Source organism: Seriola dumerili, unplaced genomic scaffold (assembly GCF_002260705.1).
Source record: "Seriola dumerili isolate Sdu_G_001 unplaced genomic scaffold, Sdu_1.0 BDQW01000011.1, whole genome shotgun sequence".
NCBI classification, from domain to species: Eukaryota; Metazoa; Chordata; class Actinopteri; order Carangiformes; family Carangidae; genus Seriola; species Seriola dumerili.
The window spans coordinates 4098369-4112062 of NW_019174266.1; the positions used below are offsets into that span (position 1 = coordinate 4098369).

The 13694-nt window shown below is 41.2% G+C and overlaps 1 protein-coding gene across 1 annotated transcript; it reads left to right on the plus strand.

Moving 5' to 3' along the window:
• Positions 1 to 1801: 1801 nt before the first annotated feature.
• On the plus strand, positions 1802 to 12052 carry LOC111223305 (zinc finger protein 408-like). Its single transcript, XM_022747408.1, has 8 exons — positions 1802 to 1878; positions 3543 to 3601; positions 4459 to 4673; positions 6422 to 7164; positions 8240 to 8449; positions 8817 to 8940; positions 9935 to 10168; positions 11391 to 12052. The coding sequence occupies exons 1-8, from the start codon at positions 1804 to 1806 to the stop codon at positions 12050 to 12052; spliced, it is 2322 nt and encodes a 773-aa protein (XP_022603129.1). The 5' UTR covers positions 1802 to 1803.
• The last annotated feature ends 1642 nt before the right edge of the window (positions 12053 to 13694 follow it).

Sequence of the window (13694 nt, forward strand, 5' to 3'; positions counted from 1 at the left end):
AGTACCTTCAGACAGTATTCAGACGCCCTCAGTTTTTCCACACTTAATTGTTTTGTATTGACTGGACACCAACCAATCACGACAAAGGATGGTCTCCTTGGAGACAGTTGCTATGCCACTTGGAACAACTTACTGGGCATATTACATATTCTTTTGATATTTGAAGTGGAAAGAGGTAAATAAAAACCCCTGCAGCAAACAGACAAAATTGAGCTTAAATTACAAATGTTACTGCACTGTTACTATTTATTTCATAAAAAGTGGAAAATTAAACAGTAATTGAGGCATGTAGAAACTGTGAGTTTAAAAAAAAAAAATAATAATCATATTTCATTTTTTATTTGTATGAAACCTTTCAATCTCCAGGAATAATTAACATGAGAAATGAACAACAATCTAATATATTCATAATGTAATGTAATGTAAGATGCATGATAATTTTTTTATTTTCTTGAGTTTGCCTATCTTTCACTTTGGTCCAAATTTGGACTTTTAGCAGTTAATGATAATAAATCTGAATGTTTGCGGAACCAAGTACACCACAACTCTTTTCCCGGTCGGACCATAGACGAGGAGGACTTCCCTTGGTGGTTTTTTTTTCTTGCTGGATAACGAAGGCTTTCCCAGAGTTGATAGCGGAGAAAATACCCTTGTGTGCTAATAAATAATCAGTTCAAGACACCGATCACGTCCTAAGTATGTACACGGTTACTTCAGCTATCAGAGCGGTTGATAAAATCGTTCGTCAGGTCACAGACAGCTGCTAACTAAAGCCACTAAGCTAACCAGTGCTAACAAACAGTTTCAGTTGCTGAATCTGCTGGTACCGTTTGCTTTGAAAAAAAAATATAAAAAAATAGGTCTTAAATTTGTTATTAATTAACCAATCTAAGTGGAAGATATCAATAAATGCTAATGTCCTTTAATTGAACGAAAACTACACAAACATCTTGAAGCTAGCACACCTGCTCGGCTGTGTTGACTGTTGTTGGCCAGAAATGCATTTGCCCTGCGTTAGTGGAGTCAGACAGCGTATTAAAGATGATGATAAACATTACAATTATTTCCACTTTTACTACGTGCAACATTAAATATTGCTACTGTTACTACCATCAAATGATATAATATACTTTCTGCATGATGAGAACTTTTACTTTTAGCACTTTAAATTTATTTTGATGCCAATACTTTTGTACTTTTACTTAAGTAAAATGTTGGTTGCAGGACTTTTTTATTTGAAACAAAGTACTATATTATGCATTGCCACTTAAGTAAAAGATCCGACTACTTTTATTAGAATAAAACGGCAAAACAAAACCAAATCTCATATTTATGACAGGTGACACTTAATTTTGTATGCACTTGTTTATTCAGAGGGTTTTTCCTTAACAACCTGCCGTCATGTGAAAAAAAAACAACCTTTAGTTTCCAGTAAATAGCTTTTTTTTTTTTGCCATTAAGCAATGTCATAATGTAAAATAGAAGGTGTTTACGTGAGACTCAGACCTTCTGGTAGTTTGTGGAAACTATGTGCATCATAATAGCTAAAAGTAACTTGAGCATGTTTGGTTTTATTTCTTCCTTGTTTCTCTGTACAGGTTGATGGCCTGTCTTCCTCCTCCCGTCCCGTCTGCTCTGGCCTCATTTCTCTCCTCGTTGCTTCCCCGTGGCTTCGCCGTAGGGCCTTCACATCTCTGTGAGGGCAGGCTGGGGCTGTGGTGGGTTGGCCGCTCGCTGGAGGCTGGATCCCTGCTGGGGAGGGAGGGGGACACAGAATGGACCTGGAGTTATCACACCGACCTGATGACTCACAGTCGAGAGGGTGAACTCACGATAGAGTCCAAAACAGGTCAGACCAAAAACACCGAAGCAGAAAAGGTAAACAGAAGCGGACAGAGCATTTTTCATTCACAGTATGGTTGAAGAGTGTGGAACCTGTAATCTGCAGGTATTACACTGCACTCAAGTTTGTACATTTTTGTTTTGATTGATATTGATATTCGGTTCAGGGTTTTTTTTTTAGCAAAGCAGCATGAACACAAAGACGCAACAAAACAGTAAGACAGTTGCACACATGAAAAGCGGTGGAGCTACAAGCGGACCCCACTGCATGTATACACTATATAGAATACATTAGACCTTAGAGAAGAAACACAGGTGTAAATATCATAGTATATCATATTCAGCACATAGCTACAGGTTTGTCTTTATCTTTATGTTTTTATTTTTACCCTTTATTTAGTCTATTTAGTCATTGTATATGATTTAGCCTATAACTGCATTGCTTTGTTTTGTTAATGTTAAGCTGTGCAGGGAACTAAGAAGCAGTTTCTGGCATATTAGAAGAACCTTTATTAGGTTTAAGGTTAAACGTAATTACATGAATGTGTGAACCAAATTTAATTAATTGTCATTGTTCAACAGTGTTGAGATATTTCATATGTGACTAGCATAGCAAGAACCAGCACCAACTTCCTGTCAACATTAATCCATTTTACCTCCTTCGTTGCTGTTTCATTCATATCGCCTCAATCATCACATCAGAGCTTGATTTCAATTATGCAGCCGCCCACGTGTGTCCTGTAAACGTCTAACTCAAACACCTCTTTGTTTTCTGTGACGCAGATGGCCCATTAAGTGCATGAACTTTTGTTTTAGTGCCATGGAGTTTTTAACTACATGCTTAACTTAACTATTGGTTTTCTTCCTCATGGGTACCCGTGCTTGTCACCTTTCAGGGAGCTGGATTTACGACTAAAATTCAGTTGTACAGGAACCTATAATTATCCAGTGTTTGTGCCTGAATCATGGCTGCTGCCGTACAGCACTGGCTTTCTTCATAAAAATAGAAATTCAAATTACACCGTAGAATGTCTCGTATCAACGCCTATTTAGTTTAACGCTGTTAGTCGTCCCATGAAGATTCAAAATGCCTCAGCAGAGAAGACAGAAGTATTTCAATAATTCATTACTCATACAGCAACAGTCAAGTGTCAATCCACCAGAAGTAAGTCCTAGACCTGAGCCCACCCTGTCTGACTGATGCGAAGACGTCTCAGTGCTGATTCAGCCTTAAGATTCCTCATCATGACTTTTACATTCACCAGCAGCAACGTCTTTTGTTTGAAGCCATTTCGTCTTGCTTGCAGACAGAACTCGTGGCGCAGACGTGAGCCTTTCAACTTAATTAAGTGCAGACCCGGTGGGAAGATAATGAATCAGTCCTTTTAATTTCCACTAAGCGTTCTACAGAAGAAAACATCAGGAGAAAGAGTCAGAGCTGCTTCGCGGATAAAAAGATGTACCACTGATAATTTACAAGGGCACTGCAAGTGATCCACATACAAAGCACGACCCAGCCATCAATTCATTTTTATTTTAAGTGTGTCTGAGTCCGTAATCATCTTTACTGACATGAATATAAAAGTTCCATACTGTGTTCAGGTAGAAAATACTTGAACCAGATGGATAATGAACATCTGATTATTTAGTCAGTAATAAAATAAGTGTTTTAATGTAAACTTCTGTGCTGTGTTTTGAAGGTACTGATAGAGATCGCAGCAAATAAGGAGGCTCTTCTGGAAAAAGCTGTCTGGATTAAGTAAGTTGACCCACTGCCTCAGACCAAACTAAATGCATCTTTATCTGATTCTTCAGAGGTATTTGACCTCATGGAAGAACCACTTGTATGAACAGAAGAAGCATGTATGAGGCATTATTAAGAATTTCTTCTTTTCACTCTGGGAGCATTTTTGTGAATGAGAGTTTTGCACAGATGCAGCTGAACACGTTGCCTTATACATTCAGTTTTGGGGTGTTGATTGTACTACTGATCAAATCTGACCAACACACAGCGACTCAGGGACAGGCGATGTTCATCAGGTTGTAACAAGCTATTTACAACAAGTTTCTAAGACCCTGTTCAGACCTGGTATTAAGTGGACAGCTGTAAGTACAGACTCGAACGCACCACAGACGCATTGGCAACGCACTTCTGGTCCGATCACTGAGACCACATTCGAGGGTGGTCTGAGCCACATGTGGCCACGTTCTTGTAGCAAACAACAACACATACGTTTATTTTTCATATGAAGCAGGGAAGTGAGATCCGATCACGAGTGGTGACTCGATTTTAAAAGCCAGATGTGAAGTGACGTACTTAAAGCTGACCACTTGCGATCGGATCACTGAAGACACATGTTAATGCAGGTCTGAACAGAGCGTAAGAGAGTGGCGAATCCCTTTGAACGCTTGGTCTTTTATGTCCTGAGTCTTTGTAACCTCTGGCTGTGTTTCATACATGCAGCTGCATAAACACCCACAGGGATGACACATCTGAAACTGTTGTCTCTTCATGTCAGAGCCCATCCAATGCAATACAAAGTGCCAAAAATAGCTCATTTGGATTCAATATATCATCTTTCCGTTTGCACGGATTTGTGCTTTTTCTCCCCCCAGCTTTGCCTGCCAGGTGCGCAGCAGAGCCCAGCAGAACGCGGCAGTGCAGTGTGCGTGTGTAGAGGTGTGTGTGGGCGAGTGTGTGGATGTGTGTCTGCGTGTGTGTGAGGACGTCCAGCCGGGAACAGAGCTGCTGTTGTATGATGAAACTGTTGGAAAAACTGAGACGACAAACAAACCTGACAAACAGAGCAACTCCACGGCACAAGACACAGGTAACGACAGACATGATCACACAGCGATGATTTTAGTTACAGATTTTAGTTTCAGACAGACAGGTGGGTGCATATATATATATATATATCCTAAATCTGCGGTTATGCATGATTTGTATTTATGTGCAAGACTTTACTTTAAGTCTACTTATTAAGAACTTATGAGCAGTTTACTAACATTCAGGTTTTACGCAGATGTAAGGACATATCATTTTTCTTTTTTTCTTCAGTTCAGTTAAAACAGTTGTATTCTGATAATTGCTGCTTATTAAAGCCAAATAGACGGGGATGAACGTGTGAAGTGTCCCCAGTCCATGATAACTGAGTTATAAAGGAATTATTAACAGTTCTCCAGCATTAGTTTAGTCAATAATAACATTAGCAATGTACCAAACTGGATTATATGGACCTGAATAATGTAAACAGACTGGTTTCTGTCCACCTGGAGGAGCTAGAGGGACATTTAAATCCACTGGACTCAGTTTCGACCCCAGAAAACCCTCCAGTGTCATAAGACAGCTGAACACATGAAAGACTGGATGATGAGCACAGTCTCAGCTCTAGTTTAATGAAATGTGCTGGATGTAAACACAGAGGTCCTGGCGGGTGAGTGAGAATCGACTTTGAGAATTAGCTCAGTGACAAGAGAATTTACATGTCAAGATTATTTAAAATCAGTGACATCACTGAGTTTCAGTCGAGAGCTTTGTGAGGAAAAACCTCTCATCAGCTGAAATGCACTCAAACTGAGGATGAAAGCCGGAGATGAATAATTAGAGGATTAATCATTTTTGGTGAACGCAAAGTACATTAATTAAATGAAAACACCAAGCAAGAAAAGAAAATCATTAAAGCATGTGTGTTACAGAGGAATAATATGCCCTCCAGCTCCGCTAATCCGCTATAATTTCTGGTTCGAGAAGCATTTATCTGCTGTGATTGATGCAACACTAAGGAGGAAACCTCATGCTGAAAATACCAGCAGCAACAGACTGGGGATGTCTTATTAAACAAATTGATCATATAAATCATGGTAGCATCTCCAAAACAATTAGGAATCCTAAATGAAAGCTAATAATATAAAAAGCAATTGATCCCTGCAGGGATGTTACATTTTTGTGAAAGCAAATATTAATTATGTTCATGTGGAGAAAAGAAAAATGTAACATAGGCAAGAAAAAAACCACAAGAAGATAAAAAAAAAGCTTTAAACTGAAAACAAAATAATGAAAGCAGAAACATGTGCACAACTAAAAAAAACAGAGCAAGCAGATGTTAAATTTATACTTATACTTATACTTATACTGTGCATACATATGAATATAAGTTATTGCAAAGTGTACATACAGAACATGTGTGTATATAAATGTGTTTAGAAATCAGTTGTACTTGTTGTACTTGTTGTGTTTTATGCTTCTTTATACTTAACTAGTGTTAAATATTCAATACATGATTAAAATAGTGTGTGTTATTCTACTGCATTTATTAAACAGCTATATGTAGTCACTAGTTACTTTGAGGATAAAAACCCTAAAATACTTTATGGGCATAAAAATACAGTGTAATATGATAATTTAACAACGGCAGAGGCTGTTCTGCCTAATCAGTGTTTTTACTTTTATACTTAATGAATATTTGGCTGCTTCTACATCACTACATGACTTCAGTGATTAGTTAATTATTACATTTGTTGGAGATTAATTTATGTACTGCTTAAATTTCTTTTTCTTTTCTTTTTGATTGGCCAGATAACAAGGTTGAACACAAAGAGAGCCAAGAAAAGGAAGAGACGGATGACGAACAAAAGGAGAGAACACAGGAGGAAGAGGAGAGGGAAGAGTGCAGAAACCCCCACAGGTGCATCAAGAGGAGTCACCCAACCAGACACAGGAGGAAGAGGAGAGTCCAGAGAATCCTGCACAGTGATGGACGGCGGGAGAGTGGCACTGATAGTCAAACAGACAGAGCTGACGCCGTCAACGACATCACGACAGCAGGTGAACACACAGACAGCACAGGTAGAGTCCCGTCTGCCGGGGACAGACAGCCACACTGTAACTCTCCAGACAGTCAGTCTGACTCCCGAGGCCTCTCTGCAACCCCCACTGTCCGCTGCAGCTCCCGCCTGGCTGCGAAACCACGTCGTGTTCACTGTGTGACCAGCCGGTTGAAGCGACCCCCCGCCCGCCCCGACCCACCTAAACAGACGGAGGGACAGAGCCGGAGCTGCACTGAGGGCGCCACGCCCGTCCCAGAAAAGGAGGTTTCCATGAAGATACAGTTACACGCCGATGCTGAGGCTGTCGCGGCAGCTCCGGCGTGGCACCCAGAGATCAGAGAGAGGCGGTACAGATGTTCCAGCTGCGGTAAAAAGTTCTACCAGCTCGGCCACTTAAAGAAACACCAGTTCAGTCACTCAGAGGAGAAACCCTTCAACTGCCAGGAGTGTGGGAAAAACTACACCTCTGCAGAGAGCTTCAGAGCCCACCAGGTAGGGAAGTCCAGATCATATTGGTTTTCAGAGGCAGATACTGATATTTATATTGATACTGATAATAATATTGATATTGATACTGATAATAATATTGATATTCATGTTTATTACATGAGCATAATAAAACATTTTCAATAAGGATGAAGTAATTTGGTTATTTATGACATTTTACAGAAATGCTTTTTTTTCAGAGCTAAACATCATTAGACATTAAATTATCTATAATATTGTTTTATAACAACTATAAACACAGTTAAGACAAAATATATTTGTAATTTTTTTTAAAGTTAAGAGAAATAGCATGCATAACTCGCATACAAAAAATTTAGCCTATAAAGAAGACAGAACTATATAATAAACGATATCCATCTATAATAGAAATAGTAGAAGTCAATAGATCATTTTACACATTTTATTGTCTAATATCAAGTTTTTTCGTCCTGAAATGAACCGAGTTTTGGTTGTAGTCTGCTTTAACACTGGGTCATGTGGTACTTTTACTCCCTGATGGACAAACTAAGAGACGTGGAGACTCTTTTTCTAAAATACCACAAACATTTTTCATTTGACATTTCTTATTACATTTACACCAACACAGATTTTGCTGGAACAGACTAAAATGATCAGATAATATTCTTTCTTATATCCTTTTTCTTTTTCACCGTAGATCTTTTTTCCAGCTGAATTCTCCCTGTATTTTTCAACGATGGTGCAAAATAGCGACTCCACAAGAATCCTTTCCTCTTTGTCTTTGAGGGACTGATCACAAGAGCTGGTTTTTACCGTGGGTGTTTTTTAGCTGGAGCTTTTTATCACAATCTGTGTCTCTGCTCAGCTATCCACAGGAAAAACGTGACAAATGAAAGGGTTTAGAAATGCAAAATACGTCACCAGTTGCTTTTTTTAGACAGTGTGTGGGGGTACGGGGAATTTTTCTTTACCCCTTACTGCTCCCTTAATGACCAGCAGCTGAGTCATCATGCAGAGCAGCAATTTACCCATCCTAATGAGTAATATAACTAGTGTTAGTAATAATAAGTGTTATTTGAAATAATTATGGTATCATTTGTAGATGAGTCACCGTGGGGAGCGTCCGTTCTCCTGTCCTCACTGTGAGAAGACCTACGGACTGAAGCGGGACCTGAAGGAGCACATGGTGCTGCACACCGGAGAAAAGCCGTACACCTGTGAGCAATGTGGAAAGGCGTTTGCACGCCGCCCCTCCCTACGCATCCACCGCCTCCTTCACTGCAGCAGAATGATCTACACACAGCCTCCGAAGGTAGGGACGCACTGTTAAGTGCTGGTCACTCATCTGTGGTGACATTTTCAAATTCTTCCTCCTATTTTAATCAGGGGAACAGTTGGCAAATCATCATGGGACAGTATTTGTCCTGAAATGAGCAGCCAGCAAGGAGGAATATGTTTAAATTGCTGCTGCTGCTTCACTTGCCCTTCAGCTACTTCACTTTTAAACTGAAAGTTTCCATCTCTACACAACTCAACCAAGTTTTAAAATCTTTGACGTCAGGTAACATAAATTTGCACGCTCGTCGTCTTGTTTCTCCCCAAACAGCAGTTTGAACTTTAAAGTATTTAAAAAGAGTGTAAAAGGACACGTTGCATTTGATTCTGGATTTCTCTCCAAGGTGCAGTGCACACTCTGCCCCAAGCTGCTGGCTAACTTCGGCTCTCTCAGGAACCACATGAAGCTCCACACAGGGGAGAAACCTCACATCTGTCAGTACTGTGGGAAGTGCTTCAGTCAGAAAGGTAATGTCTGAGGCCCAGGTCTGATCCTGGAGCTGCAACCGGCTGTCAGGTGTGCTCAGTTTGAAAATGCCGCTGTGGCCAGATGTTTCCTAGCCAGCAGATCTTGTTAGAGGCCAGCAGGTCGTACAGACCTGACTGAAATGAGTAAACAAAGTAATCTCGCAACCCAGGCACTTTGGGCTGGAACTGATCGGTAGGGATGTCACGATACCAGAATGTAGGTAGTCGATACCAATACCATTGTAATTCCACAATTCTCAGAAAACAGAAAACAACAAAGGCTTCTGCTCACAGTATGCGAACACACATGCACATGTGAATGCATGCACACACACACTTCCATATCCTCAGTGTGCAGCAGTTCAAACTAACATGGTGACAGACCCATGGTGTGAACATATTTATTAAAAAAACAGCATTATATTTTAAATGATTATATTAATATTATTTATTATTGTAGCTGCTAATGTTGAGAGAACGCAGCTCATGCTATGAGCTGTCGGTACGTTAGCCTAAACAAGCTAACGTGCACGTTGTGTGTGGAGCGTTGCTTTGACTGATTTCAGCTGTATCAGTAACATTTCAGGACATGAACATGTTGATGACATGTTGTTGATATAAAGTTAACAACTGAAACTCAAAAAGTTGACAGTTTATTAGGAACACCTAGCTAAAACTAATGCAGTCCAATACAACAGTCCTGCAATAAATCAGTCCAATAAACCCAACTATCCCTTTAACTTGCCCCGATTCTTTTCAACAAGAGATGATTACACAGTGTTTTTTTTTGTAACACCCAGAGGACGTCTCCAGCTGTGATCAATTCCTTCCATTTACATTTTCATTTGTCAGCGTGACAGCATCAATCTTGTGTGAGGAGCTAATCTTCAAACATTATTGGACAGATGCAGATGCACTCAGCACCAGCTCCCTCTGCCACCACAGCCTCCTCCATCCGCAAGTATGTGTCTGTCTAACTGTCTGTCTCTCTCAGGAAACCTTGAGTGCCATTTGAGAATTCACAGTGGAGAGAAGCCATATCCCTGCTCCGAGTGCAACCAGAGTTTCTCCCAGAAGCCGGAGCTCCGTCGGCACATGTTGTCCCACACCGGAGGAGGTTTTCTCTGCAGCTACTGTGGAAAATCCCTGAGGGACCCGCACAGCCTGAAATCCCACGAGAGACTGCACACTGGAGAGAGGCCACATCGGTGCCCTGTCTGCGGAAAAGGTTAAAACATGAGATCATAATTTAAAAGTCTAATACAGCTGTGGAAAAAAGTCAAGGGAGACTGGGGACAAGATCTCTAATCCCTCTTGGCTAACTTATTCTATGAGGATTTTTGCCATTTCATCTCAGTTTGGAGCCACATTTCATCTTCTGTTTGCATCTCTTATGCAGCATGAGACTATAAAAATAGAGACAATCTACATTCTTATTAAAATAAGACAATAAAGTCATAAAACGCTGTTTACAACATGCTTCCAGAAAATTTTATGTACTTTCTTGGCTAAAATGTGACAATCTGCTTTTTGTTAAAGAATTAGAAGCGAGTTTCAGACTGAGGAAAACAAACCGCAGCTGAAACAAAACAGTGAAAAATGAGTCAATGAAAAAGCCAGTTAGGGGCATGAAGCACATTCTGGCCAATTCCCCTCCAACCAACCTTATTTATCTCACTTAGCGGGCTGCAGATGTTCTGTCCCGCATACATGATTGGAAAGCACAAGCTGCTGATTGCAAGGTTGTTCACATTTACTTTTTATGAAGCATAAGACGCCAAAAAAAGTGTGTGCTGAGTTCACTGGTTTCATAATTGATGAAGTTAAACTGTTTTTTTGACAGGTACAAATGGCATTTTATATTTATGGCTGGCTAACAGGCATTTTATTTTATAATTTTTTTGTAAAATATAATCACAGGAGTGGACTTCGTTATTTCTGGACTTCGGTTATTTGCCGTAGCTATAGGCAGTTCACACCTCACAAGAAGGCCAAGAAAAACCAATGTATCTGTTTTATGTGTTTACGCTGCGAGTTCGACTCAGGAGGAGGAACTGTTGGCTCGTGGTCTTAAGATAAGACAAGATGTTCCTTTATTAGTCCCACAGTGGGGAAATTTGCAGTGTTAGAGCAGCGAAGTGGACAGTACAAAAAATAATAAATAATAATAATATAGTATCTACAAATGAGGTATTTAACTATAGCAAAAGCAGCATCAGATAAATGTTATTGCACAGTTGGTGTATGTTAATTATTGCACATGGTGAGTTTGTCAGTTTTGGGTGTGTGTGTTTACCGAGTGCCGTGTTTGATGTACAGTCTGACAGCAGCCGGGAGGAGAGACCTGCAGAATCTCTCCTTCACTCGCTGCGGGTGCAGCAGTCTGTCGCTGAAGGGGCTGCTCAGTGATTTCTGCTTTTTTTTTTCTTTTTTTTTTTTTTTCCCCTCAGGCTACACGTTGGCCACCAAGCTGAGGAGACACATAAAGTCGTCTCACCTGATGGAGAAGCCGTACAGCTGCCACTGCGGCGCTTCATATACTGTGAGACAAAGTCTGCTGAGGCATCAAGCTCAGCACAGGACAGAGGGAGGAACTCTGGAGGAGGTGGAAGGAGGACACGGGGAGGAGACGAACAGCAGCAAGAAAGACGCTGTGCAGGAGTTAGCGGCTTTAAGCTCCAGTCACCCGAAACCAATCAGAGGCAGACCCAAAAAGAACTCCCTCCCTCAAGGGGCAGGAGAGAAGGAGGCTGGTGAAGTGAAGCGGAGAAGGGGACGAGGAAAAGGGGAGGAAAAGGAGGTGAGGCAGATTCAAGAGGATGAAACCTCAGGAGGGGGAGATGGAGAGGCTTCAAGTAACGTCCAGCACGCCGTCGTCTACGTCCACACAGACAACCTGTCCACGCCGAGCTCCAACCCTCTGCTCCTCACCTCCGAAAACTCACTGCCCGCAGGGACTGGGCAGGAGCTGGTGGAGGTCGTGATATCAGAGGGCGCAGAGCAGTGCATTGTGGTCCACGGGCAGCAGACTGTAGGGGAGCTGCTGATCTTACAGGAGGAAGGGAGCGGACTCTGCTCTGTGGCTCAGACCGTTGAGATAAACACCATGTAGCCTAAAAGCTCAGTTTCCTGAACCATCTCCGGTGGTTCAGATGTTTCAGTGAACATCCAAAAATATCATCATTTCAATATGTTCAATACATCTCAATACACGTGTTGTTTTTGTTTCTTACACCCTCCTTCCTTCAACCTACCTCATCTGTTTATTATTTTTTGTGTACCCCAGATCGCCTTTGAACAACCTTTACAGATGTGAACAGATGTTAACTCAGTAGGATGTAGGAGGTTAGAGCAACTTAGATGCGTCCCGGTGGAGAACTAGAGGATTAAAAGTCCTACCCTTTACTGAGACGCCAAATTATCTCATTACATTCTGGTGTGTGTGTGTGTGTGTGTGTGTGTGTGTGTGTGTGTGTGTGTGTGTGTGTGTGTGTGTGTGTGTGTGTGTGTGTGTGTGTGTGTGAAGAGAAACTGGTCCCTGGGCCTGTTCAGCGATGGATTTCTTTTGTTCTGACTGTTGAACATCGGTGCATCCATCGTTTGATGCTGAGCGTCTGACATTTACTTCTGATCCTTAAGCTAAAACAAAACACTTGTGCTGTCAGAGTGAAGCTACACTGGAAGTAACTCAACTTGACATTAAGTCCTCTACATTTAGTCAGATATCCCCTGGAGTTTAAAGAAAAGGAATAAAACAACAAAATACATCCAAAAATATAATGTACTGTATGTGTGTGTGTCTTTATCCACATCTGAAGACCCTGTTCTCCCACACAGGTGTTTACACTTGACCTGGCTGCGTAGCTCTCTGTGCAGGCTGGAGATGGTCATCGCACTGCGTGTACTAAAAAAGGTGTGATTTTTCTCACCCTCACCGGTGAAACAAAGATAAAACAAGACTGAAGAAGATATCGATCAAACACAGTCTGTATATTCCTGTCCTTCTGCTGTTTGATGCTGGGCAGGTAGGTTTAATAATAAACTGTAAGGTCACTGATGTACTTATTTTTACTAACAAGTATGTATAGACAGTAGCTGCAACACCAGCATCATTGTTCACATTCTTGCTTGCGTTCTTTGTGTGTATCTGGAGGATTAAAGGTATATCCACTAGGGTGTAGATGGCCCTGTCTCAGACCTGCTTCAGCTGATCCAATCACCAATCATCAAGTGGACAGCTCTGAGTACGTCAGTTCATATCTGCAATGACTCCTCTCACCCACAGCAGTCGCCATCTTGGCTACATAGTGGAAGCGGAGGGACCATCGACGTATTTTCAAACTTGTGAAAACGGCGATTGAGGAAGGAGGAAACATTGCACAATTTCCATGTTGACACAGGGGCGTTCATTTTCAAGTCAAGAGAGCAGAGCAAGTCGCGCTGCACAGAGGACGTATTATAACCTCTGGTATTGAAAATGCGATAATGGCTGAAGCTCTTGGCAAGCGACCATCACCACGATAGGACTGGAGGCCAAAAAGTGGAAACTGTTTTATAAAACTTATACTTGAAGTATTCCTTTAACAGTTTAACCGATATTATGTATTCCTGTTTTCTTGAGCAGAGCATTGTGGGTTGTTTCTTCTGCCTTCAGTAACATCACCATATGGAGACATGAAACACTGTAGAAGTAAAGGAAAGAGCCGATTTCTGGAGGCAGCACAACTGCGACCGAACATCAAACTTTCTCTGCT

Bases quoted from the DNA above. Each gene is read 5' to 3' on its own strand.
- LOC111223305 (XM_022747408.1), top strand. From the start codon at position 1,804: ATGACTCACAGTCGAGAGGGTGAACTCACGATAGAGTCCAAAACAGGT. The intron at 7,165-8,239 runs GTAGGGAAGTCC...TATCATTTGTAG, and splicing joins AGAGCTTCAGAGCCCACCAG to ATGAGTCACCGTGGGGAGCG. The intron at 8,450-8,816 runs GTAGGGACGCAC...TTTCTCTCCAAG, and splicing joins TCTACACACAGCCTCCGAAG to GTGCAGTGCACACTCTGCCC.